The sequence below is a fragment of the Haemorhous mexicanus genome, chromosome 7, assembly GCF_027477595.1.
Source record: "Haemorhous mexicanus isolate bHaeMex1 chromosome 7, bHaeMex1.pri, whole genome shotgun sequence".
NCBI lineage: Eukaryota > Metazoa > Chordata > Aves > Passeriformes > Fringillidae > Haemorhous > Haemorhous mexicanus.
The window spans coordinates 16,417,629-16,445,026 of NC_082347.1; the positions used below are offsets into that span (position 1 = coordinate 16,417,629).

Genomic DNA, 27,398 nt, shown 5'->3' on the forward strand with positions numbered 1-27,398 from the left:
TGAGGCTGCTGCAGTGATGGGAAATGTCATTAGGCAACCTCAGGTGTGCCCCAGCTGTGAATCTTTTCTGGCTGTGGGCATAGGATGGGGTGACTTGGCACTGAGTCACCTTTTTCCCCCCTCTGGTGGAAGTTTTCCCTTTCAGTGTACTCTGGTGATGGTAACACAGGACTAAATAAAGAGAAAATATGCTGTCTCGTTACTATTACAGGCCATGGCCCCACTAGCATAATAACATTAATCTCTTTCTTCCAATTTCTGTAAGACTGGGCTTTCTTATGCTATGATGAGGTTTTGGCTTTTGTTTTTAAGAATAAAGAGGAGAGCAAAACCTTAACAGCCTCCTTCATCTGGAGTGACTTCTGTGTACTGTAACTCTGTGCCATAGTACCATTGCAGAGCCCCGGAAGATGAAACTAACCTGTATTTCAGGAGGAAATGATAGCTTAGATATTTGCTCAACTTGCTAATCACTTTGAAAGTACCAGTGAGTGAGTTTTGAAAATTCTGCAGAATGAAAGTAATCAGAAAGATTTTATTCCAAAGGGCTCAGTTTATGAAAGCCAGGTAACTTCTTGTGTAATCCATTTGGGATCTTTGTCCATCACCTGCTGTAGGGGTTTGGTCCAGAGTCAAAGAGATTGCTGAAGAGTTGAATAGGTTTGCAAGTGCAATATAACAAAACTGAATAAATTTCCCCTCTAAATATGTGATTCTACCACTATGGCCTTGACTTTCACCTTTGTGTCCCCCTGGCTCTCCATGGTGCTGCTGCTCCCCTTGTGTCTCAGTGAGACTGAGTGCTCCTCAGGCAGTGATACTCCTGCTGTGGTCCATGAGGTGCTCAGTCTAACCTCAGGAGGCTCAAAATAAATACCTGGAGTTTATATTTCCTCCAGATATGACCTATACTGGTTGCTCCTTGGTTGTGTGGCCAGGTGTAGTTGAAAATGTTTTGTTTACACTTCTACCATACAGCCTTTCCAAAAAATAAAGGAAGTTTTATGCATGAGGGTACTGTCGGCTCTGGAGTTCCTGCCTACAGCCTGTTTGATTCTGCTTTTGATGTAGAACCCCAATTCCATTTCATCAGTGTGTTTGTTTATTTTGCTGAGATTTCATAGCTTTTTAAACAGAAGCTCACCACATGTTTTGGTAGTGGCTGTGACAGTACACACAAACATTTCCTAATTCATTATTTCTCCTTTGACCAGCTCTGCCTATCCTCTCCTTCTAATCTGTGTTTAACAGATGAGTGTGTCTCCATAATGAACATTTGAGAATGTCGCAATCTGTGTACGTGGCAGTCCTCCAAGTGAAGGAGGAAAACTGTGGGAAGAGTTCCTGGGTACTCATTTTACTGCTCAGCATTAGGCATCTGTTTGATTGTTCCTAACAAGCTGAAGCAAAATGGACAGGCAGACACAATCAGATATATTTTAATTTGCATCTCTGTGAGGTTTCCCATGCCAGAGTAGGGTTTGGCAGTCATTCTGTTTCTGGAGTATGAAGAAAATGCCAGGCAGGCTGAGGGTGGGCTTCCCTTGTCTCCATTTGGTGTTTGAAAAGGGCAAAAGTAAGAAGTGGAGAAACTTGCAGCCTTATTAAATCTAGTATTAAGTTCTGAGATGAACCTCTAACTTTAATGGTGTATGGTTGTTTATTTCAGGATGATTTGGTTTTGGGATTCATTTGCTGTTATGCTCCTTAGGCAAACAGGCTAAAACAGCTGGTCAGAGTGAGTGTTGTTGCAGAGGCAGAAAGAGAGCATACAGGCCAAAAAAATATGTAACCTATCAATGTCCCAGGTAAAATGCATGGAGTGATCTGGCCCTGGCAGCTGTAAAGCTGGCTGTGCTCAGCAGGAGCTGGTATCCCTCTCTGAGACCTCCTGAAACCCCTGCTTTGGTGCTGAGACTTATTTCTTCCTGAAGCAATTGCCAGGCAAAAGGCAGGGTTCTCTGCAGTTGTTTTACTGAAGTCATTCCTGTTCTAGGTTTTGAGCCTGTTTTGGCTCTTTTCACTACTGACTTATAATGGTGGTTTTCCCCTAATTAGGGGGAGAACTGTTTTCCTTGTAAAGGTGTCATGAGGCCTACAAAGCATTGTCCTGGAAAAACTAGTGGGAGTTTGATTCACAGGAATGCCTCCATGTTCAGTGTTAATGATTTGTAAATTTAGCCAGGAATAAGGAGCTGCAGGAGCAGCCCCAAATTCTTGTTGTACTTTTTGGGATGGCTGCTTGCAAGGGTGAGTACTGTGACCAATCCACTCATGTGCGGCAGACTAAGGGCTCAGAAGCCCCACGTTTTCAAAAAGGTGTTGACAATTCACCACTATTGCAGTCATCTCTTAAAATGCACTGAAAATCTTACTACTTTTTTTTTTTTTTTTTAAGTGTGGGAATAATTCTACTTCTTTCTCGCTTTCTTTAGGGTGTGGTTTGTTTTTGGTTTTGTTTTTCTTTTCTTCTGACTGTTCCTGCATGGTTAACTGGAGTCAACTTGAGGTTAAAGCTAATTTAAACTGGATGCTATATTTAGCATTTATGGTGCTAAAAGGATTATAGGAAAATAGATACTACATAAGTGGCCATAATCTTCTCACTGCTTGTGTTACTTGAGTGGCAGAGAATGGGGTGCCAATCTGAGATTAAAAATCTAATTTTAGGGAGTTAACAAGAGTCACATTGAAACATAAAGATACAGAGGGATTAAATTTTGTGGACTTAATTTTTTTAATTGAGCCCCTGACCTGCTAAAACCTTGCAATCATATCTTTAACCAAAGCCTATGATTCTAAATTATGTTCTATTTCCATACACCAATTTAATAAAATCAAACTAGACACTTCAGTTTTACCCTTGATGGAACAGGCAGGATACATTTTCAGGGTCATTTTATTTTTCTACCACCTGAAGATTGGCAAGCCAGCTCTGTGCCATAATTTTTGATTGCTGGAGGCAGCAGTTAGCCAGCTCCTTGTCTGTATTCCTTCCTCCATGAAAGTGCCAAGAAAGCCCAGCCTGAGATGTGAGGAATCAGTGCAGATGGCAGCTCTGCAGCTCAAGTACTGCCCCTTGGTCACAGTACAGCCACCTCACCTGAAAAGACCTCCCAGTTAATTTCTTTTCCATCACCTGGAGAGAAAAAAAAAAAAAAAAAAAAAGAAAGAAGAAACAGACTAGTGACAAATAATGGTGTTTGGAGCCATGGCTTCTGGCTCTGGTGGGAGGCTGGGCTACTTCTGAAAAGAGGCAGAAAAAACTTTAAACCATGGAATTTCCATCATACATTATAGATGAACCAGCTTCTCTGAGTTAAATTGTCAGTGCAACAGAGGAAGGACTGGCTGCTAGCACCAAGGCACTGCAGGAGCCTGATGACTTGGTAAGATACAGTGCCCAGCACAGGGCACTGGGGGTTATTCCACATTCTTCCAGTCATATTTAATGGCTCCCTGCCGGAGGAGGGAGGGATCTTGCATTCTGACTGCAACTAAAATGGAAATAAAGTCATCATCCAGAGAATGTCTGAACTGGTTTCCCTTTTATTCCTGCTTGCCTGTAGGCTTTTAAATAACAATTAAGCCCTCTTAATGGGATTTGTGTACCATATGGCACCTTTCTCACAGGATGACACTTTCTTATTGCTATCCTGTCTTTTGTCCATATCTACAAATAATTTTCAGCCAGAAAAGCAACAGGCGCTGTTTAGAGACATTCAAGGAGAGAACACCATCCCTTTGGATAGTTATTTGTACATCTTTGTCTGAGGCATTGTGTGCTCTTGTGGTGGTAAACCAATGGAGTAGATTTCAGTTGTGTCCTGGTTTAACCTCCAGTTGGCAACTAAGCCCCAGGCAGCTGCCCACTCACTCCCCCCACAGTGGATGGGGAGGAATTGGAAGAGTAAAAGTGAGGAAACTTGTGGGTGGAGATAAAGACAGTTTAATAGGTAAGGCAAAAGCCATGTCCATAAGCTGAGCAAAACAAGGAATTCATTCAGCACATCCCATGGGCAGGCAGGTGCTCAGCCATCCCCAAGAATGCTGAGCTTCCTCACATATAACAGTTACTTAGGAGGTACTTCCTTCTTCTCCCAGCTTTATATACTGAGCATGATGTAATACAGTCTGGAATATCCCTTAGGTCAGCTGAGACCAGCTGTCCTGGTTGTGTCCTCTTTCAACTCCTTGTGCACCCCCAGCCTCCTCACTGGTGGGGTGAGGAGCAGAAAAGGCCTTGGCTCTGTGTAAATGCTGATCAGCCATAAGGAAAACATCACTGTATTATAAACACCAAATCCAAAATATTGCTGTACACCAGCTGCAATGAAGAAAATTAATTCTGACCCTGCCAAAAGCAGAACAAGTGGCAAGTTCAGGCCTCTGAAATATTATAGCAAAAAGAAGTTACTAAATGCTCAGTGCAAGTAGAGACTGTTGGGTGATAGGATTCTGACATGCCTCTAGTCCTGAATCCCTTAGTTTTGTTTGTAATACTCTCATTTCTGCTGGTAATAATTCTGAGAAAGAGTAACTGCAAAAGAACACCAATTTTATAATTTGGTCCATGTAACACAATGGTATTGCTTGTCTTACTGATGCTTGCAATGCTTGCTTCTCCTTCAATTTCCTCCTAATCCTATTTCAAAGAGCTGAGGTCCAGCCAGCAGTAGTTACACAGCTGTTTGGTGGTAGATGGAGTCTTTAATTACGGGCAATGCCATGGGATTAATGTTTCTAATTTCAGCTGCTGGGTGGGGTTTCACTAGACTCAAGAACCATGTTTTTTCACTGGTGCTTCAGGTTGAAAGCATTGCTGCTTCATGTGTTGTATTTATAGGTATGGCTGCTATATACATTTGCTTTCAAATGCCATCTTTAGAAAGTTGTGTCACAGGTGCTGATACTCTGCTCTCCCCACCTGTTTATCCCACAGCAGGTGTGTCTGTCTGTCTGCAATGCTCTCCAGTTTACAGTTTCCCCTGAAGGATCCTGCCTCTGAATAAGCACCTGGTGCCTTAGAAACTTTTAGACCACTGAAGTTGGCTAGTGTGACTCCCTTCAGTGAGCACATTGGGATCAGATCTGACTGTATCTGTGATGTGCTCCACTTTCCAAGTGCTGTGTGGATGAGTTTGGAGAAACCAGGGGAATGTTTCAAAATAGTTTTGGCCTTAATGTAAAGGAAAGCATTAGTTTCTTTGCAAGGGTTAATCACTCTCCACTGCTACCCAAGAAGATATTACACATGATTTGCATCCTCAGGAAAGGATTATGATCTCTCAAACACCTGTTATCAAAACCTTACCTGACTTTTTATGTAAGAACAGGACATTAGGTTACCCCTTCTCTCTGACCATGAGGACAATGTTGGCCCCACAATGCTAACCCTTCATCCTTGCCAGTCATAGCCCCTGTAGCATCATTTGAGCCACTACAGAAGCATTGCAAGCACTTGATTACAGAACAGGCAGTCCTGTTTCACCAAGGGCTGAGATAATAAAGCTGTGCATAGGGAAACTAAGGGGTCAGGGCTTACTGAGCCAGGAAGGACAACCATAATCATCTAGTCTGAAACCAGGCCAAAAGTGTGTCTTCAGAGCTATCTGTCTTTGTTTAAAAGGTTTGCAAGTGATGGTGGTTTCACTAGTTCCCCTGAAAAGCTGTTTCTGTCTTTCATTACTTTGTTGCTGGGAAATTTCCCCTTATTTCAAGGCTGAATTTTTCTGACTTCAACTTTTATTCATTGGGTCTTTGTCAGCCAGATTGGAAAGCTCCTCATGTATGTCTTCCCCAAGAGCAATTACCTATGCAGTGTGATGAAGGTAAGTCTACACTTTCTCTTCAGTGAGCTGAATATGCTGAGCTTCCTACCCATCATGTCAGAAGGCATGGGCTTTTTTTTAAAGCAGAGAATTCATTTGTGATACTCACTTGAACTCTGTCCAATGTCTTCAAATCCTCTTAAAATGCAGACACTAGGACAGCATTCAGTAATGGTCTTGGCAGGGCTGCCAAATGATGCTGAAATCCTTCATTATTTCTGCTTCATATTATTCTCCCCCACCCATATTCAAGAATCTCATTAGTCCTTTTTGCAACAGCATTGCCCAGACAGCTTACATTGAGGCGATTATCTAAAATGACCCCTAAATCCTTTTCTGAGCTCTGTTTTTCAAAGTAAAGCATTCTATCATGTAAATATAAGCAACTTCCATTCTTGGATCTCAAACATTTGATCTTATCAAAATGCATTTTTGCAGGTTACAGCTGTTTACCCTGATGGCTCACTTACCCATCTATCAGTTAGTTACTACTCCACACAGTTTTATGCCACCTGAAGATGAGACTATAGCATGGAGAAGCAAAACCAAAGAGTCAGTAAAAAAAAAAGTCTCTGGTTTTAAAATGTCCCCATTCAGTGGTATCTACCTATGAACTTTATCTACATATGTATTTTAAGAGCTGCCAGTAGCCTAATATTCAGTTCATAGAATATGTTATGTGGTAATTCCATAAAAGGTCTGATTAGCTGTATTTCACTTATCCTTACAAGTATCCTGGAGAAATTCAAGTTTTCATTAGGAACACATGAGTCTTTGCATTTTATCCTGGAAAAAATATCATGATCTAAATTCCTTCAAATCTAGTGAAGTCAAATAAATTCCAAATTACTTCTTCTCAAAGTAAGTTGGCAAAACCCAAATTCACTTGGCAAAACCAGGTCCAACCACTAATTAAAAATAATTATTCCTAATTGGTAGTACAAGAATGTGATTCTAGGAGGGTCTTTTCTGGCTTAAATAATTCAATGATGCTAAGTTGCCTAGCCCCAGGTTTTGAAACTGTGCTGAAAACAGGCTGCAGTGAAGTGGCTCAATGTGCTGACAAAGGACATGAAACAAAAATTCCCCCTCTTTTCAGATCTATAGTCTGTTTAAGGTGCTTTTCCTTACTTTCTGTGTGGATTCCACTTTTGCTGAGATCTTGTGTACCAAACTCAGGCTTGGGGACCATCCTCCAGGGGCTGATGTGTCACGTGGCGATGCCAACAATCTCAATACAGAGATTCTTTGTAGATAAAGGACTAACAGTGAATCAGCCCACTGTCTTGTTTCTGTTAAGATTTTTGTTTGCTATCTATTTCAAGAAAGCTGAACCTTCCTAGTAGAGGAAAGGCTTCAGAGTTCTCTGGGAAATGCAGTATTTAATCCATGCCTCAGAGGCACCATCCCATGTGATACCCAGGACATGCTGCCACTCAATGAGCTGCTGAGACAGAAGCACAACTGCAGGGTGTAGATCAGCTTTAAAGTTTGAACTGGCTCTGGTTCAGTAGTGAAAGAGCTGACAAATATTGCCACCACAGCAGTGTGTTTGCCTTCCTTCTGTTAGTTTGATGGCATTTTCCCTGCCCCATCTGTAGTTAATAGCATCCTTAACCTACTGCTTCTACAGCTGATTTCAGCACAATGGTTTCTCATCCAATGTGATATTCTTTGCTTGCAAACTGATTGTCTTTGAATTATGGGTCAGCTTATTGATAGAGAAATCAAGAATGTTGCTGTAGCACCTCATGGTGTAGTTCAGTGGAAGAAATATTGGGACAGTGGACACGAATCAATGAACACCATGAAAAAATCTGTTTTCTCACTGTTCACCAAGAAGATTAAAAGAGTGGCTTCTCCAGCAATTCAAGCCTCCAACTGTCACCTGTCAAAGTACAGTTTGTTTTCACTGTCAGGCTCTAAAGCACATTGAAACTTAGCACTCTTGCTGTAGCTCTTGCAAGCTTGCTCTCTGTTTCCACTTACATAATATTCTTTGCTGGTTTTTATAACATAGAATCATAGAATGGCTTGATTTGGTTTGGAAAGGATCTTAAAGACTACCTAGTTCCAGCCCCTCTGCCTTAAGCAATCACACCTTTAACTAGACCAGGTTATTCAGAACCCCATCCAACTTGGCCTATATGTAAGTGAATTGCTGCTGCCTCCATTAAAAAAAAAAAGATATATGTTTGTAGGATACAAATTTTTGTCTTCCTGGTGGCATATTTTTGTACTACAGTAATTAGAATTATTTTTCAAGCTTGACTTTTGACAGAATTGTAAAAAAGTATTAGGCCTTGATTTATAGCTACACAATTATTTTTCTAAATCTCAAGAACAAATTGTTGGTAAAGAAAACATATTTTCAATCATTAGAGACCTACTGAACCAGGTATTCTCTTCTGAAACATAGTTCTAAACAATGTTTAATTAGTTTACATTAATTTGAGACCTGGGTTAATTAAAATTAGTTTCCTTTAAAACAGGTAATTGAATTTGCATCTGAAATACATTAAATTGGCATTTAGTCAAAAATGCCAAATCTGCAAATGTCAAAATGCCAAAAGTGCAAAATCTTAATTGTCTTGGCCATTTCTGTGGGTCAGAGTCTCAAGGGAGGTATCAGCTCTCTGCAGCTCCCTATGCTTCACCTCTCTGGCACTGCTTGGGATATTATTCCTAACCAGTGAGCCCTGTGCTTGTAAGTCCAAGGGTCTCACAGTGTTAAAAACAAAAAATTCTTAAATCTCGCCTGTACAATTTCAATTGTATTAAATCACTCAGCCTTGCATCTCATTGAGAAGCATTTTTGTGCTTCTCAGTGCTGTTACTGCATCCTTTTGTCTTTTAATGATATACACAAAAGATTACTTTACATTAGTAAGCTTCCAAACAACACCTAATATAGATGTGTAGGCATACGTGTTCACCATTTGAAAACTCTTATTATTTTACATCATAATAATGCACTAGGCCCACCCTCCTTTTTTCTCTGCAGAGAGTGGAATGCCTGTTTTCATAACAAAGTCTTGTGAGTAGTTACAGTGTTAGCCTGGCCAGGGTAGCTCATACAGACCATTGACTGTAATCCTCTGATGAACAATCTCAAATGTGAGTACGTATAAAAAGGCAGATGGTACCAAGTATTTTTGCAGTTTAACTCAAACATGCAAACTCTCAGTATCATGGGCTGGGGTGTGAGCCTCTACTTTGTCATCCTTGCAGGTGGAACAAGAACAGAAATTTAAGTGAGACATAACAAGGAAGGATGAGTACTTGTGACTAACACTTGCCATTCATCATGCTATAAGGATCTTATATTTCACTTTTTGCCTTTGTATCCCACCCTGTTGAACCAAACCAATCACTAGCACTTGAGTCCATGTTTGAGATTTTGGCAGTCCTTTTTTTCTCTGTGATGACAAAACCAGCTCACTGACCTGTTTTACAGTAATGCAGTTCCAAGAGGCATGATGAAAGACTGGGAACAGTGTAGATTCCTCCCCTGACCCTATTGCTGAATTGTGTAATGCTCCCATCAGCTGTACTGCAGGTGCTGGGAAAAACACATCACAATGTGTGTGAGGCACATGAGGAATGTGTGCTGCAGAAAAGCCTGACTCCCTTTTATTGAACTCTAGGGTGTTTGTAAGTGCGGGCAGTGCAGGAAAGCTGAGTCAGCCAGATCTGGATTTGCAGCGTTATTGAGGACACAGTAACTTCATTTGGAGTTGTGGGCGTTTAATAACCTTGAAAATAGAACTGCATGAAGTGCTATTTGAGGTGTGAGGCTTTTATGTCTGCTGAAAGAAAACCTGAAGAAATTACACTTTGTATCTAGAGATAAGGAGGAAAAATTGCCTTCTGTTTTTTCTTTGCAAGTCTGTTTTTCATCAGTGTGTCAGAATGCTCACCCTGAGCAGAATTAGTTTGCCTGTGAGAGGGATGGGAGGGTGTTTAAGTGATATTGGATATAATGCTGCAGATCACTGGGCATTAAGAGGGGTTGGATACTGAATCTAATAATTGAAGCCAGAGGAGAGGCCCACCTTCCACTTCTATTTGTGGTTGTGTTCAAAATCTCCGCCACAAAGGGTTGCAGTAGCTAATGTGACATAACCTAAGGTGTCATTTAATTATTTTTAACAGTGGGCACACAGTTGTTGTAGTCATTCTCATTGTTAGTGACAGGACAGGTATTAATCACTGCTGTTCATATTGGCTGTACTGGCTTAAGCTGAGTCTCTATTTTTTTGTTCTTATGTCATTTTCTTTAGGGAATAGGTGACATACTACGTGTACAGGAGTGTCTTGCATCCCCTGTATAACCCCCTGGCCTGTACTTTGGTTGGGGTAATGTAAATCCTGTTTCTGGCCATCTGTGACTCTCCAGAGTGCAAAAACATGATGGGATTTTGTATGCTTCAGCCTAAACTCCTCAAGATAACACCTTGTTGTGACAGGTGTCATCAGAATGGTAAGAGATATCCATTGGCAAGACCTGGACAACCCCCAATGCCATGGGGCGCTGGGCCAGCACATTGTGGTGAGGGCTGACTGTGCTAAGGGTAAACTGTGTAAATTAACTGGAAGTATGTGTTGGGCTTCTTGATGCACAGCAGTTTACTTTCAGACATTTTCCTGAAGCACAGCACACTTGTTTGGGCCATTGTTAGTGGTCATCAGCCACTTCTTGATGTGGATAAACCCATGGTGAGAACTAGTCATAGCCAGAAGACTGACCAGTTATCAGGTACTGCTACATCTTGGTGACCAGTCCCTGGAAACTCTCATGTTTATTTCCATGTTCTCTTTTTGTTTCAACTTATTTTGCTGAAAGTATCCATAATGAAATAAAAGAGCCATGAGCAACCTCAATTCCCCCCGTCTTTGGCAGGAAGTCAGCAGCCAAGGCTATAAACTAGAGTTAGAACAGTTTGTTCAAACGCTTTGTTTACCTCTCTTCACTCAGTCAGGAGCTTTTGTAACTTGTATGAAGGATCCTTCAGGCTGGGACAGCTGTGGGCCTGAATGGCTGAGCAGCATTTGTTGAAGATGTTTAGGGGGGAGATAAATGACAGGAGGAATGACTCAGGTTTTTTGTACATCTTTAGGTTTAGAGGTGCAGAGTGAAACCAGGAGGGATTTCTGACCCAATGGGAGAACACAGGAAACCATCTGAAGTGAGTGTCTCTCTCCCTTGGGTGGGACAGGCTGTTCTCAACTCACACTAATGCACTCTACTGCCTCGGCTTAGTCCCAGGCTTATAGCACTATGCTGGGCCATATGAACACACCTCGTGTTCTTTGCAGTCCATCTGTAAGTTTTGCATTGTCTGAAAGGCTTCAGTGACTTTGTTACCTTGCATTTCTTCAGTGGGGCTCCAGAGGACAGCTTTGGCTGCTGCTTGGGACAGAGGCCCCATTTGTCTCAAGGCCTGACCACCATTTACCAATGTTATGCTCTCTAAGTGATGATATTCAGCTTTACCCATCACTACTTCTCAGTAATCAGTATGAAAAAGCATGCACAAACCTAAGCAGAGGCATATTTAGATTTGTAGCTGTCAAACAGAATGAAGAAACAGCTCTGCTGCTTTCTACTCCCACATTAGAAAGTTTGTAGTAAGAGCAAGTCAAAAGTCAGTCTGCAAATGGACTAAGAGCCAAAGTCTGAGATGAGTTCCTGATGTATGTTTCCTTTAAGCCAAAGGGACTCAGTCCCCAACCAAATGTCTTAAGCTGTTATTTATTAGGTTATTACAGCCTTTTTATGTAAGCCATAATGTGTTTTGGTAGGCAGACATGAAGAACACTCCTCAAACCATGAACTTCAGAAAATGCACATCTCAAACTAATTTTACTGTGTGCCAAATCATTCTTCTGCTACTGGGAGCAGCAAACAATCATTCCATCTCTCATGCCCTGTGTCCCTGGTTCAATAGGGCTGTCTCTGCTCTCCTCACCAGCCATCTCTTCTGAGCCAACTGTGCCTTCATTTCCTCTCTACTGTGTTCAAGCTTCTCCCTGTGTTTGATCATCTCTGTGGCCCTTTTCTAGTTTGTCCTTTCTGAGTTGGAATGACCCAAACTATGTGCCCTGTTCACTAAATCTGACTAAATGGTTTTCAAATGGTGTGGCTGTGTCTTGTTTTGTTACCTACTCCTTTTTTAGTGCTTTTTTAGCATTCTGCTGGGATTTGCCTTTGTGACCCCGCTGACAATGGAGCTGGTGATTGCAAGACCTACCCAAGACTCTTTCCTGATAAAGAGATAATTGCACATTCAGAGCCTGTCACTGTAGATACATATTTAGAGGTAATTTTGTGCCCAGACACATTATTTTACACTTATCAGTGCAAATATTTTGTCATCTTCTCACTTTATATTATGTGTACCTAAGATGTAAGTCTGAGCTGTCAGCATTAGATGTTATTATTCTGCATAATTTTGTCATGGCATTATTTAGTGCTCTGTCAGGTAGTTTGTGACCAGGTTGAACCTCATGAAGTCCCAAAGCACATCTCTGAATGGGATCCTGCTGGTTAACTGCTGACAAAATGACATTTATTCCCTGTCTCTAGACATAAGAGGAATGTTCCTTCTACCCACTGATTGTTTAGCTTGCAGGATTGTACCATTTACCCTTTTGTATCTCATAAACAACTGCTTTCCCTTTAAGTATGTTGGAAGGCATCACAAGGATCAATCAGCTTTTTCTTTGGTTAGTTTCAAAAACACTTTCACTGTCAGTGCTTGGAAATAAACCATACCATCCCTGTAAGTATCAATTAGGTTTGCTTTTTTTTTGTGCACAAAATTTATCCTAATCTGTGTCGTGCGCATATTTTTTTACAAATGGGCAATTCTGAGACACATCTTGTAATAACAGGCAATATCAACTGACAGTTTTTCATCCCATAGGCAATATGAGCAACACAAGCAAATACAAATGTTTAAAATGGACATTTCTGAGAGTTTAAAATACATTTAAATTCTGATAATTATGAAAGTGACTTTTTAATTGCTCAGACTCTTTAATCACCACTGATTCAGGGATTGCTCTCTTATGTAGAACATAGGGGAATTAATTGGAAGATGTGAAGTTAATTTTTATTCTTATGACATTTTTGAGCAGAATCTGACTCATACCTCCCTTTAGTTTTTGCTCAATGTTCAACAAAAAGATGAATGTTTTTTATGAGGGACTATAAGATTTTGATTGTCCTGCTAAGCAGCAGCTGCAAAATCCAATGCAGTTTAGTGTGTGACAAAGCTGAATGTCATGCAGTAACTCATTTGAATAGGAGCCAAGCCAATATTCCTTACTGGGCTAACATGCTCACTAAAATGTTTTTATGGAACTAGGATGTCAGATTCATGATGGAAATTTGGAAATGCCTGTTTTGGGTGCACTGAAAATGAGTTGTTCAGATGAACAAGCTATTTATGCAGACATGTGGTCAATACTGGATACTGGTTTAATCTTCTAGTAATCCAGACATTACCATATGGACAACCTGCACAGATTGATCTGATGGGGCCTCACTGGGTAAATGAATATCCTGCTCCAGTTAACTTGCTGAGCTTTTATGTTAGCTTTTATCAGGAGAAAAAAAAATGCTTTCCAGCACATAGTTTATTCACAGTGACATATAAAATGAGACTGATGACAATGGACACAGGTTTAAGGCAGCTTGTTTGACAAGCAGCTCATGATGGTTTGGGCAGTTATCTGGAGGGCTTTGTTTCCATACTTCATTGTTTGCAGCCAATGCACAGCCTTTCCAATGTGGAACCACCTTTGCACATACATATCAGAGAATGCACTCAGTTTTCTCTTGAATTTTGCTTTCAGTGATGTACCTGCAGTAATTTTGTTTAATACCATAATGGGTTATTTAGTTTTGTTATCAACCTCTGCTTTCTCAATCTTCTGTCCTGTGAGGAACTGCCATATTCCTCCTCTGTAGTTCTCATTTCCCAGGGCATATACAAAGGCATCCACCGTTGGCACAGTCTTGGCCATAAGAGCAGGAATCTGTCATGAGACACAACATTTATTACTAGGAAAACACCGAGAAGCCAGTGGGCTGATGTCAGCCTATGTTTAGTTTCCCTTTACCAAAAAAAAAGCCTGTCTCCAAAAGCATTAGCTTGCTACTCTCAGAGAGGGGAGAAGTAAAAGCAATTTGGCTGGTGGGAAGTCCTACTCAGGAAATTATAGTTTCCAGGAGAAAGAGTTTAGGCTGGCATTTCCTGAAACAGGCATAATTTCCATAAACAGGCAAAAAAAATTCAGTTGAAAGTGAATACAAACACTCAGGAGGAGTGAAAGGTGTGCCATGGACACCTTTGGATGGATAAACAGACTGATGTTGCTAATACATTTAATGTGGGATACTGAATACAGTAATGCATTTGGTGACCTGAAACTGGGCTGATTTTGGGGCATGGAATGAAAGCTGAAAGGTTTGATGTGATACTACTGAGTCCCAGCAGTCTCTGAGCCAAGTCTCATAGAAGAAAAGGGGAAAAGGAGGCAGCATAGCCTTAGGAGTGATCAATTACAGCTTCCCTGAGGAGACAGAAATATTAGAAATATGAATGAGATAACCTGTCTCTTTAAAACTGAAAATTCTGAGCTAGTACCTCACTCTGGGAAGGACACAAAAAACTCCTACATGGCACAGAACAGTACAGGTTCAGTACAGGTTACACACCCCTAACTGCTGAAGAAAAATACCCCTGACTTCCTAAATTTTTGCTTGATCAAAGCAGTAATGCAATGCCTCTTATATCACTGTGCTTGCCTGTTTTCACTAAAAATGGTAGATGAACAGAATGCTTTGAGGAAAGGGACTACTTCTTATATATGTTTTTACAAATAAATCCAGTAGTGAGTAAATTGGCAGTGCTCCACAGAGACAGAGAGAGGGGAGGGAGGAAATGTCACTTTGGGGTCTGGGGTAGCACCCACGTACCATGCGGTATTTTGGTGGAATGAACATCACATTTTCCACTGCTGCATAGGAGCACAGGAGGCAATAGGGACCCCAGCAAATGACCAGTGTCTTCAGTGGCAAGCCAGTATTAAACTGGAAAACAAGAGCAATAGGTTTGTGTTTCACAATCACACACTGCAACAAATGGATGGGAGAGGTCCTGTGGTTTGTGTTCAGTAGCAGGAGAGGATCAGCCAACAGGATATGGGATAGAACAGCAGCGGCACCAAAGCCCTGATCCTGGCCATGGGTGGGGAGTGACAGAGGTGATAAAACACCTTATGGTAGATCAGATAAATCTCTGTGTGCTAGATATAGAAGCCATAGCTAGTAGCTTCTCCTGAGGGGAGAGAGCAGTTGAAAATTTAAGTGAAATTAAAGCTACTGAAAATTAAGTGAAAATTTAAAAGCAGATTAAAAGGAATGATATTTTGCTGACTTCCTAGATGGTCTTGCAGACAAACTGTGTGAAGCCACTGCTACGCTGGTACAGATGGAGTAGCTGTGTTGTGATAGGAGCATTTCTCTGTCCTTTATGCTAGGGCATATCCATGGTGTTCATGGCCAGCTGCTCCCAAGTATCTTATAAATATTAATGACTAAGGAAGTTATAATTTCACCCTTAAATATTCTGCATTGTAACTTGTCTGCACAGCTACAGAGAATTGTGAGAAAGAAATCACATGCTAGTGCATACCCACTCACCGGAAAAAAGTAATAGACATAATAAACACTGAGAGTTGTTCAAGAAATGTATAGAGGACACAAGTATTTATTCCAGTCTGCTACAAACAAGTCTGCCTGACTGTCAATATAACATTTCTCTTGAGATCTGAGTGTCTTTACTGAGTGCAGGGGTTGGGCTGTGCCCACCAGCCATGCATAGTGCCACAGACTACAGCCTGCACCTCAGCAAACAACTCATAATCACCACATTAGATTCCCATAAACCTGCCACACTGGAGCAATTCCTTTGTTTCCAGCTCATAAAGATTTCTGACTTTCCTCACCCAAATGTTAACACAATGTGTATGGGAAGGCCCTTCTTCCCCCATGGGGTGCCTGTGTGTTTCCTTGCAGAGCTGTAGTTCTGTCTGACTTCCTCAGCCTGTAGCAAAGCAGGAAATAACAATCCTTTCTGAGATAAATTTCCCTGCATAAAAATTGATATGCTATTGGCAAATATTCTGTATGCTCTGTGTTTGTTTTATGAGGAGAGTTGGACCAGTGTTGATGGAGTGAAATCTTCAGGATCACTGGTCCAACTTCCTCTTTGATGGGGAAATGTGGCCATCTGGTAAAATGCTGACATTTTCAAGGATGGTGTTTCCATGAACGTTCTGAAAGGCCCCGTCCTGTGTTGCATTTCCCTCCAACTCAAATAGCACTGGGGAGTGAGGACAGAAGGAGCTGAGTCAAAGTCTTTGTCAAAGAAATTTGGTTTTTTTCAAGGCCTTTGTCTCTGCTGAATACAGCCCTATTTTGTCATGGTGATTGCAGGGGTTCAGGGAGATTTCTTACCTTAAAGTGCCCAGTTTTCCTGAACTTTTGGTGTATGGACTGATAGGCTGTCAGCATGATGAAGCCTGGGATCATGAAATTGAAAGTGGACAGAGCAAAAAGGAATGTGACATAGTTTCTGGGAAAGGTGAGGAGGGAAAAAAAAAAAGAGGGTGTTAATTCAAGTCTAGTGCATCTATGTAAGCTTGCTGTAAGTATTTACCAAATTGTAATTTTAAAATTGCTGAAACCACTTTTGTCACCATGCTTCAGGTGCAGCATTTGCTGAAGGCAAAATGGCACAGTTAAGCTGTGCCATGCTATTGTGTGTGGGATGGATAGTCTTGTAGAAAATCACAACAGGTATTTGTATTCTAAACCCAAACATCACTACACAGACCTCTGTGCTGGTCTGCATAAAGCCAAAAGCATTCTGAAAGCATTTCAAGCCCTAAACCCAGAAAAGATGCAGTGTATAAATGAGTGAGGGAGTGGCAGAAAGCTGAGCACCAGGCTCTTCCACAGAAGAAGCTGACTTTGGCTGTTCCATGTGCCACCATACGAGTTGAGGCAGCCTGGGGTGGTGCCTGCCTTGCCCCAGCTGCTGGGGAGGGACATGTGCTCCAGGAACAGTGCTGGGCACAGCAGGAGGGATTTGTGTGCCACCAAGGCCATCCTAGGGGATGGCAGCCTCCACTCTGCTCCTGTGGGAGCTGGCCCTGGCCCTCACCTGTCCCCTTTGCTGTAGTCCAGTGTGCAGCAGGTTCGCAGGGGTTCGTAGTCGTATTCTCCCCACCCCAGTAAGGGCATCACAGACCAGAAGGCAGCAAACAGCCATGCAAACACCATCATGGAAGCAGCTGTGCTCCACTGCAGCCTGCTCCCTGTGGGAAGAGGAAAGGGGGTCTCCATGCCCCGAACAAAACCACTGGAAACAGCTGTCAGGCCCTTGGGCAGAAACAAGCAGTTCATGCCTTGTATCCTGAAGCTGACCTGAGTCTAGAGGAACCAGTCTTCCATAAAATATGGAGGAAGCTTTTACGAAACAGCAAACTGTACTTCCCTTTTGTGTGTTTTACTTAGACAAATGCTGTATTGCTGCTCAGCTTTGTACCACACTGGAGATACAGCTGCTGTTACAAACATTATATTCTTGTGTTTTGGGAATGTGCTTAAGGACATAGATAAGGCAGCGAGTACAATGAACAGGATGACACAATAAACAGTGTTTGAAGAAGCTGAGTCCCATTGCAGAGTGTGGGTTAGGTCAGAAATGTGACTCTGCACACACTCCTCAGCCCCTGCCCTCTTCCTTCCTGACAGGCCAGGAGGGTGTGCATATCTCGTATACCCTGCTCTAGAATTACTGGTCATCAATATAAGTGTGTGAATATGTATATACAACCTGAGAACAGAGCTTGTTCTAAAAATACTACTGGACAAGTAATTTTGCCCTGAAGATCATCACTTAGCCTATAACAGGAAATGTGAAGCTCAGCATTAGTAATTTCAAAATAATTTTATAATAAAGTGTTCCCTTGTGCCTATCTCATCCAGTTCCCATAAAATACTATAGGAATGTAATGGAAGATTGGAGACTTGAGAAGACAATGGAAGTATTTCTTCATGGAGAAGGCAGGCAGACTTCCTTGCTGCTGCAGGATATTGTGCTAGCCTCATTGCTTGCATGAAAAAAGACCTGGATAATTTTGTTACTGAGGCCAGTGTCTGTCATCATGCCCATGCTGGGCAGCCCATGCCGCCAGCAGCACCAGCAAGGAGAACAGTGACTTTCCCCAGCACTCCTTCCTAATCCAATCTCCCATTAGGGACAAGTAATGATGTAATTTTCACTGAGGTTGGGAAGCAATCTTTTTGTCTGCCCTTGGACAGCAGCATCATGACAGCAGGCAGGAAGATTCAGGCCAATTCTGATCTGTCCCTCAGAAGTGAAGGATTGGGGATGAGGTGCATTTATTTTTAGACCTGGTGAAATCAGCTGCTGGTTGACCCTTCAGAAATATTTACACACACATCAGAAGTAGCTAAATATGTACAAATGTAAAATTAAACAAGCTTGAGGTTATTTTAGTTTTACTCAGAAAAAAACATTTTCAGTACAGGAACAGTGAAAAAACTGTGCTGTCCTCACGTGGCAAAAATATGCTCCTCTGAGAAGGCTGAAAGCAAGGGCACAAGTTGAGAGCAGTTCAGTTGTTTTTGTGCACAGCAGGCCCTTGCTTTACCTTAAATGCCTTTTCTTGGCCTGATAAAATTTGATGTAATAGCCGTGTAGGTCCTAATTCAATTAAATGCATGTGTATGGGGTTGAGCATATGCTTAGAGATATAATTCTTAATTAGGGCCCCTTGCTGGCAGTTTGGTCCTATTAAGTCAAATCACTCTTGTGCTTTGGTTTTCTGTCTTTGAAAAGCAAAAGGAAAGCCTCTCTTTTCCACACCGTGAAATTGTAATACAGGGAATTTTAAACTATTTCTCTAATTGCTTTGGAACAGAAAGATTGCTCCCTCATCATTCAAAGATTACTAAAATTGTGATGCCAAAAGATGAACTTTTAGCAAGTGCTGGAACCTTAATCCTTTTGATCATGAGAGCCAGTTTTTAGTGATATAATCATAACTATATCTCAGGGTTTAGTTTTTGGAAACATTTATGAATGTATTTTTGTAAGATTTATGATTTATTCAAACATTTAGCTGATTTTCACAGACTGAAAAATACATCTCTGACACTGGGCTACCTTTCAGCTAGATTTCAGTCTGCTGTTCAAAAGGAGTGTCTGAAATAAAAGGTCAACAGGATTTTCTATGATGGAGGGGAAAAATAGTCCCTTTTTCTCATTCTTGCAAATGGTTAAGTTATAATAGCTGTATAATATTAGGTTATAATTTATACCAGGACAGTATATGACTTGTACCAAACTTAATGGCATGTATATTTTAAAATTAGCTAAGTTTGGCAAAGACAGAAAAATCTGAAAATCTGACAAGGAAAAACATATATCAGTTGTAAATAAAATAGGTGTTAGCACCTACTTCATCTTCAGTGCAAAAAGCACCAGTCACTGGTGCTCACAAGTATTCAATTTTTGTAGGAATAAGAAAGCTGTAATGTGTTATATTTTATTTTGTGCATATTATTAAAAAAGCTCTTTAAAATAATCTAATTAAGGGATTTTTAAACTCAGGTTTTTTTAAATTTTGCTGTGGTTCACCATAATCTTAGACTGTCTTGGTGATTACCTCCTGTTTCAGTGAAAAACACAAGATGTGTAAAAACATCAACATTTTGTCAGGGAAAACTGATAGAGGTGCAAAGCTAGATGAAGGGAATGCAGTCAGTGTGACAGGAGTTTAGGACTTCCTCCTAATTTGACAGAGCTGACAGCTGCGATTTTAGCAAATGGTAGTTTGGTAATCTTTGAATGCTGATATAACAACCCAGGTTACCTTGGTTGTTAAGGATTAGATAAAAGTCACTGTAATTCTACTTTTAGAAATTGAATGCTGCTGTGAAATCCTTGCTGGTTTTGTTTGTCTTCTCTTTTATAATATTGAGAGAAGTACTGATATAAATCACTTCAGATTTTCTGTTTCCCCCTGATCCTGAAATGCAAGTTTAAAATTTATATTTTTTTATTTACTTTTAAATCTATAACTTTATGCTCCCCACTTTCCAAACTTCTAATGGCAATGTGAATGGCCAGAGAGGAACTGACAATGTCTGCCTTGATCTAAACTGTCACCTTCTGTCCTGAATAGCTGGCTGCTGAGAGACAGCTTCCTCAGAATCTGCCCTTTTCTTCTTCACTGTCAGGCACTAACATATAACTACTTCTGCTTTCTCCTTTTCCCCCTAATGATCAAATTTTAAAATCTTTTTTTCCCATCTTGCAAGGGATTGACATTGATACCCTTCAGACTCCCCAGCTATCTCTCCTCTTATTGCATACTTTTAAGTTATTTGTCTAGTTCTCTCCTCTTTGCTGTGAAAGTAGCATCTCATAGACCCCAGAGCCACAGCTAGGGGATGAAAAGAGAGTTGCCCAGTGTGCTTGCCTAATAGTGAAAAAAAACAAGAGAGGGGAGAGTAAAATATCCTGGCCTTCTCTGTCACGTGGGGTGATAATGTTATTTTCTTCCATATGCCAAGCAATATCAACTTGATTTCTGCTGAGTGACTTGTCTAGTTACCAATACACTTTAAAGGCAGTGCTCTGTCACTTCAGGCTGTGCTGACTTCCAAATCTAAAAACCTGGCCAATTTTCAGAATGTTGGTGAACAAATTTGTGATATTAGCATCCATACCATCGTAGTAATCTCTTACATTCTTATCAGCTCTTTCTTCCCAGAAATAGGGATAGTGAATGCCAGATAGCTGAGGAATGCCACAGTGAAGGTTTTCTTGGGAAACTGTTAGGATGTAACAAAAAACTGGGGATGATGTAATTGAGCTTGGAAGGAGTACCAGATCCTGGGGAATGAAGATAAAAGGCTGATAGCTTTGTATTTTGGGTAAAGGTATTTTGTATCTTCTGTACAGGCATGCAACACGCCCCAGTGTCAACAGGAGTTTAATGTATGGATTGAGAACACAGTATTGCCTGTGGGCTTGCTGTAGCACATCTATGAAATATGACTTAATCTACCTTGCAATCAGCATGTGAAGAATTGAACTAGAAGGGGCTGGTTTTCCTGGAATAACCACAGGGCATGAGCACCTTCTGGGTTTTTAGTTTTGTTGTTCAAAATGTTTGCTTTAGGAGCCATGTTTGGCCATCACTAAGTAACAATTTGAGCAAAGTAAAGAAGCTTGTGCCCTTGGGGTCTTTCTGTCCTCTTAATGTAGTGTATGTTCTTGACTGGAGGAGTGCATGACATGAAAGCATTAAAGTCAATGTGGCAGAGAGTAAAATGTCTTTCCCAGAGATGCTTATTTTCAGGCTCTCTCTTGTAAAATACAGATGCTCCTCTTCCAGCTCCAAAAGCATTTCAGTGTCCAAGGGGTGTTAGTATGGATTTAGCTCACAGCCTGCATTATAAGGGGCCTTTGTCTAGACATGAAAAAATACATTTCTTTGCCTGAGCTGGATTACTGCAAAAATTGCAGAACAAAAACATTGGCAGCCTTTTCTCAACAGGATCATCAGACTGACCATATTCCCTGTGTGCTTTGGGTGTGTTTTGCCATTTGCTGCTGGACTCATTTGGAGGCTCTGTGGGCAAAAAAAAAAGTCTCTTGCCCCCCAAAATGCCTGTGTGTTGCACAAAGGGGGTGCTGAGCTCTGTCTGCCCAGTCATGCCTCTGCACAGGCTCTGTTTCAGCCACCGTCTCTGCAGAGGCAGCTCTCCGCTTACACCAAATTTATCTGTCATTAGTAAACTCTGCATGGACATGATGATCTCTTTGGTACACAGCAGGGTGTTGGATGAAAGCCCAAGGTGAACAGATTTTTCTTCAATATGAGGAATTGGATTTTATTTGGGATTTTGTTTTAAAGTTTACTTATGGATTTAAAGAAAGCATGGCAAGAGGGTCACAAATTGGATGTGATCAGGACAAGGAAATATCTCCTGAAGGTTGTTGCTAATTTCACCGGTATGGGAAGAGGTCCTTTGGAGAAACTGTTTATATTTGCTGTATCTAGTGTAACTTATATATAAGATACACAAATAATAAGTATGTGATTGCTTTGATTCTCAGAAACCTGAGCCAGCTGCCTTTTGCAGTGCGTGGGTAAGGTTGTGAGCCCTTACTTGTACAGTAGTGATGGTATCGGTCCCAGGCGACGGCTGCGCTGGAGCTGATGCTGGCCAGGGCTGTCAGGAAGCCATGGAATCCATGGATTTGACAGCCATCAGAGCCATAGGGCCAGTATCTGTCAACAAACAAGGAATATGTTAAGGAAATGATAGAGAAAGGTGAAGACATGTCTGGAAATTGCATTAACAGAGGAGGTAAAATGATAGCCTGTGCATGTCCTGAGAATCTGTCTGAGAAAGACTGAGAAAAATGTTACTGTGCTTGCTTTTAGGCATTTGCCAGCATTTTTCCTGCTGTGGTGTCTCTTACAGTACAACAGCAATTTGTACTCTTAATACTGAGAAGAAAACATAACCCTTCATCTGTGTATTGAAAAGTTGGGGTTTTTAAATTTCAAATCTACATTTCATCCAGTTATCCAGATCTTCAAGATTTGCCTCCTTTGTGAGGAGCCAATTTGTCAGTGTGCAAGTCAGTGCAACACAACAAACAGATAAAGACTTGCAGACAAATTTAGGGTCAATCTAGAGGTTTAGTGAAGTGATATTTTGATATTCAAGTAGCTTCTATTGGTAAAGCTGTCTGGCTAAATGTCTTCTCTACTCAGTCTTATAATCTGTTAGTGATGATTTCCAGTAAAATCTGCTTTTGTACTTGCCCAGTAGAACCATGTAGGGTTTTGTTTTGTTGTTTCAGATTGAGGGAATGAGAAGTTTGGCTATGACTTATGGTAAAAAGAGAACCATTTAATTAGACCTCTTAGAACTTAAGGTGCTAATTTTCATGTGGCTCTCCCAAGCATGCTTTAGGAAACCCTTTGTGCCATACCTGAGGAAGCTGGAGAAGGCAGCGATGAAGGCGTTGATGCAAATCCCGCAGTCGGCCAGGGCGATGCTGAGAACCAGCAGATTGCTGGGCGTCCGCAGCTCTTTGATTTTGCGGAAAGAAATAATTGTCAAGCCATTCAGACAGAAACCAAGCAGGGCTGAAAGACAGAATTGTTTGGTGTGATTCAACTGGAAATGGAAAATAACTGCAATGATACTGCTGTTTTCTTTGATGAAGAACAATAATTACAGTGGAATCTTATGCACAGGGAATAGATCTGTAGTGGTCAGTCTGCACACAAGTTACAAAGGCTTTCAGAAGAGAAGTCAAAGGTGACAGCTCAAACCAGTGTTTCAGACTTCTTCAGTCATATGGAGCAAAAGCAGTTTGATCTTATTTGTAATTCTGCCTTTTGTTATAATAAGAGAAACTGGATTGTCAGGCTCCATGCAGGGACACATGGTTCAGGGTTGAGAGCAAGTGAGATGCAGAGGAGGCAGTTTCAAGAGAGCTGACAGCCTGCACATGCTGCTGGGGTACACATGTCCAGGCCTGACTTTGCTAGAAAAATGGTTTGTATTTAATATCCATTGTAACATTCCTTTTTGTTTAAGGACAGAAATCCCTCAGCCATGTTTCAGTCAGCCTGCCTCCCTTTGGGCTTCTGTCTCAGGGTAGCCTACACAGTGCTTGAATTACACCAGCTCAATCTTATTACTGTCCCTCGTCAACAGACTATACATGGAAAGGAATAATCTAATTATGAAAAGCAGTCACTGATAGATTTAAAAAAATAAGTTTGTGTTGTTCTTCAGGGAGCGATCCAAACAACCTGAGCTATTCACCCAGCACAGAGCTGTACCACTCTGAAGCCCATTCTTCACTAGTTTAAACTCAAGCTTTGTCCTTTAATGCCCTTTTCAAGGCGACCTGAATTATTTTAGCTCTGACGAGGATCTGACTCAACATCCAGTCTCTAAGTCTCAGTTAGATGAGAGGCACTATGTCTTTGTGTTCTTCTTGGAAAAAGAAATGCTGCAGCACAGAAAAAATCCATATCCCCTAATTCTGTAAAGTAGTGTAGTTACTTATGCTTATTGTCTTAATTCTGCAGTTACATAAGATGGATGATTTTTTTCTAGTCAGAAATCCTGCTTCTACCTTAATTGCAATAATGGCTGATGGCATAACCATAGTAACAGCTGATGTGTGTCTATCATTGCACAACATATAACAAAATATTTCCAGGAGAAATATTTGGAGTCATTTGAGATCTGCTGTTTTTATTTCCTCCCAACCAGATTACCTCCCACCCACAGGGTAAAACTGCTGTCAACTCTCTCAAATGTAGAGAAGCCTTTAGGAGAGATATGTTCTGAGCATATTTAGAGGAGAGCTGAAGAGTTATTACTATATCAGATTTTTTCTATCTTTTCCCTCTTTTTGGAAGCCTCAGGCTTTACCAGATTCTACTTTCTTGAAGGTCAGCATGAGTGTACAAATAGAGAACTTACTAATTTTTTTAAAAAGCATTGAATTTTCATTTTTAGATCAGCAAATATGTTCACTTAATAAAGTGAATGCAACTCTTTACCACAACTTTTCTTTGCAAACTGCACTTAGAAGCTGCCATAACAGAAGGAGAGATCTTCATCACCTTTGTCTCAGAGTGTTTCAGAAAGGGAATTAATCCCTGATTGTTTAGCTTGGTCTTCTAACCCAGATGACAATAACAAAGTTTTACTGCCAATCTACTGGGCACATTCTGCCTAAAACCCTATGGAAAATACTTATGTTTAGTAAACCATAAACGTATTAGACTACACCTGGTTTTGACTGAAGGTTGCCCTGGGGCTCTTTGCTGGAACTTCCACAGCTGCAGGACCCTGGCAGGCTGCAGCCCCTGGTACAGGTCAGGGCTGGTAGGGCCGTGGTGCCACAAGCAGGTCCCCAGCAGGACCCAGCTCTGGGGCTCTGCCAGCCCCCAGCACTGTCCCTGTCCTGCTGCTGCTTCCCACCCCTCAGGATGGGAGTGCAGGACCTGCCAGGCTGTGCACATGGCTCAGGGACTGTCAACCAGGCTTAGCCCTGTTTAGGCAGCAGCCTGCCCTGGGCAAGAGTTAGAAGCCTTTTCCCCTCTATTCCAAGGAAGAGTGTCTGACAGCATTTCCAGCTTTCCTTTGCAGCCAGATATGAGCTCAGGTGCAAGGCAAAGGTGAGCTCCCTGTTCATGGGGTGAGCTAAGGAGCATTTATTCCACTCTGAGGGTGCTCACAGCTTCTCCTCCTCTGCTGCGGAGCCCCACGATTCCCACATCCCCCTCTGATCAGCACAGTGCAGGAATGGCATCCCAGGCCCTGGGACTGACACCAACATTATCCTAGCTACGAGCCTTTGTTAGCTGCCAGGTAGATATAAATTCTCAGTTTTGTTGCAATCTCTCAATAAGTGGAATATGCCTTAAGAAAAGATCACATTGGCTAAATTAAATTGATATGGTTTGTTACTTTTACCCAGCAGCCATTAATTGCAGTGCTACCAATGCAGTCTGGATGTATGCTAACAGTTTACAGGGTTTTTTTGAGTAATCATGTTTGATTGTAAGACAGCCATCACAACCCACAAGACAAGCAGTCCAGTTTTATTGAGAGATTATCAGTCATTTCAACTTCTTTCCCCAGAGGAAGATAAAATTGCCTTTAAAGGTCAACAGCAAAATATTACATCCCAAATTCCTGGAAGAGAGCTGAGAAGCAAGTACTTCACTGCCACAGCTATGCATAGAGTGCAGACCTTCAAAGCAAAGAGCTTGCGGCCCACCCTGATTTACTCACCAGAAGAACTGGTGATGTAGCCACAGTGATCAGGGTCAGCATACCACAAATGCTGCTGCTCACTTCAATTTTTCTTCCCCCCTCTTACCAGAAATAATAGGAGGAAAAAAAATCTTCTTGCTGCTGAGGTCCCACACCAAACTTACCTTCTACCAGAAGAGCAGTGCCAATGGCAAACACTTCTATTTCAGTGAAGCCTTCAGGGAGAGGGTGTGCAGTGACCATTCTTATGGTAAATATGCCAAAAGATTTAACCTCTGCCCTCTGTTATAGCTGGGGGGCTGCCTTTTCTCTGGATCTCTCTACTTCCAGTAGCCCAAGGCTTCTTAAAGGAGCAGCTCACGTGCAAACACATGCTGTTATTATATAAAAGCTTTGGGGTTTTTACTCCCACCACTACAATCCCTGCAGGAATGTTATTAATGATGGGACTAGCATCAGCCTGCACTCCCCCTTCCCCTGCAAATCGTATTTCAGACACCAGCAAAATGAAAGCATTCATGGCAATTACAACAAGTTCTTTGTAGACACAAGATTAAGAAAGCTGTCCAGTTAATTTTGCAACACTGGAAAAGAATTAAATGTTGTGGAACAAAGGAAACATGTAATTGGGGAGTGACCTGAAAAACAAAGGGGCACTCATTGAGTTGATAATTAGAGGAAAAGTATGAACCAATAATTTCTGCAGCTTGTAGATCTTCCCCTCACCCATTTTTTTAGAAACTGGCCAGTGTATTTTTCTGGCAATGACTGTTCTCTATATTAACATATTTCCTTTTTGTAACTGAGGCTTAAATTAATATGCACACCGGCACAGCTTGATTAAAGACAAACACAAATTACTGATTTGGGACCCTAAACATAAAAGGATGTGAGTGAGTTGCTCAGTGGTGAGCTCTCACAGGAATCACCTTACTGTCCTTTTGGAGATGTTTGGGGGCTGGAGTCTGGGTGCACAGTGCCTCTGGAGCATGTGCAGCCTGCAGCTTGTCCAACCTCCAGCTCATTGCCTTAACAAGGTGCCCCTAGCATGACAGTTGCTTCTTTGATATATAACTTTCTTCATCCTGATAATCCTACTGCAAAATGGGAGCAGAAAGGGATATGAGCACAGGGGATATGAGCTTCCCTCAGCTCAGGCCCCCCACACTGTGCTGACCTGGCTCCCTGTTGACGGAGGTCTCAGGCAGAATGAATTCACTCCAGATGCCACCAGAGCTTGCTCAGCTCTCCTGACTACATGGTGAAGTTTACATTTAAGGGGTGCATTTACAATCAGGGGTGTTGGTTGAAGATGGTGGATTTTTTGCAGTTTTCCTGAAATCTGTGCTGAAAGGCTGTGCTTAATCCAGAACTGATTAGAGCTTCAAGGCTGTTGTGAAACCATCTTGCTGAGTTTTTTTGATCTCTGGTATTCAATTTACAGCTCTTTTTGATGTAGGTAATTGCCTTGATGGATATGCTCTTAGATTTTGAAGTAGAATTCAGGAGGGTATGATATTTGTTAGGCTATACAGATATTTGGTTTAAGCAGAGTAAAATTACATTGCACCACATAAATCCATTGTTATGTTTGCCTTTCACTCACCTACATGTCTTGATTATAAAGA

The 27,398-nt window shown here is 41.4% G+C and overlaps 1 protein-coding gene across 1 annotated transcript; it reads right to left on the reverse strand.

The window, feature by feature from the left end:
- Positions 1-12,677: 12,677 nt before the first annotated feature.
- RGR (retinal G protein coupled receptor) lies at positions 12,678-26,163 on the reverse strand. Its single transcript, XM_059850764.1, has 7 exons — positions 25,935-26,163; positions 22,955-23,111; positions 22,120-22,241; positions 17,072-17,225; positions 16,363-16,480; positions 14,821-14,934; positions 12,678-13,877 (listed from the first exon to the last, which is right to left on the reverse strand). The coding sequence occupies exons 1-7, from the start codon at positions 26,011-26,013 to the stop codon at positions 13,734-13,736; spliced, it is 888 nt and encodes a 295-aa protein (XP_059706747.1). The 5' UTR covers positions 26,014-26,163; the 3' UTR covers positions 12,678-13,733.
- Positions 26,164-27,398: the final 1,235 nt, after the last annotated feature.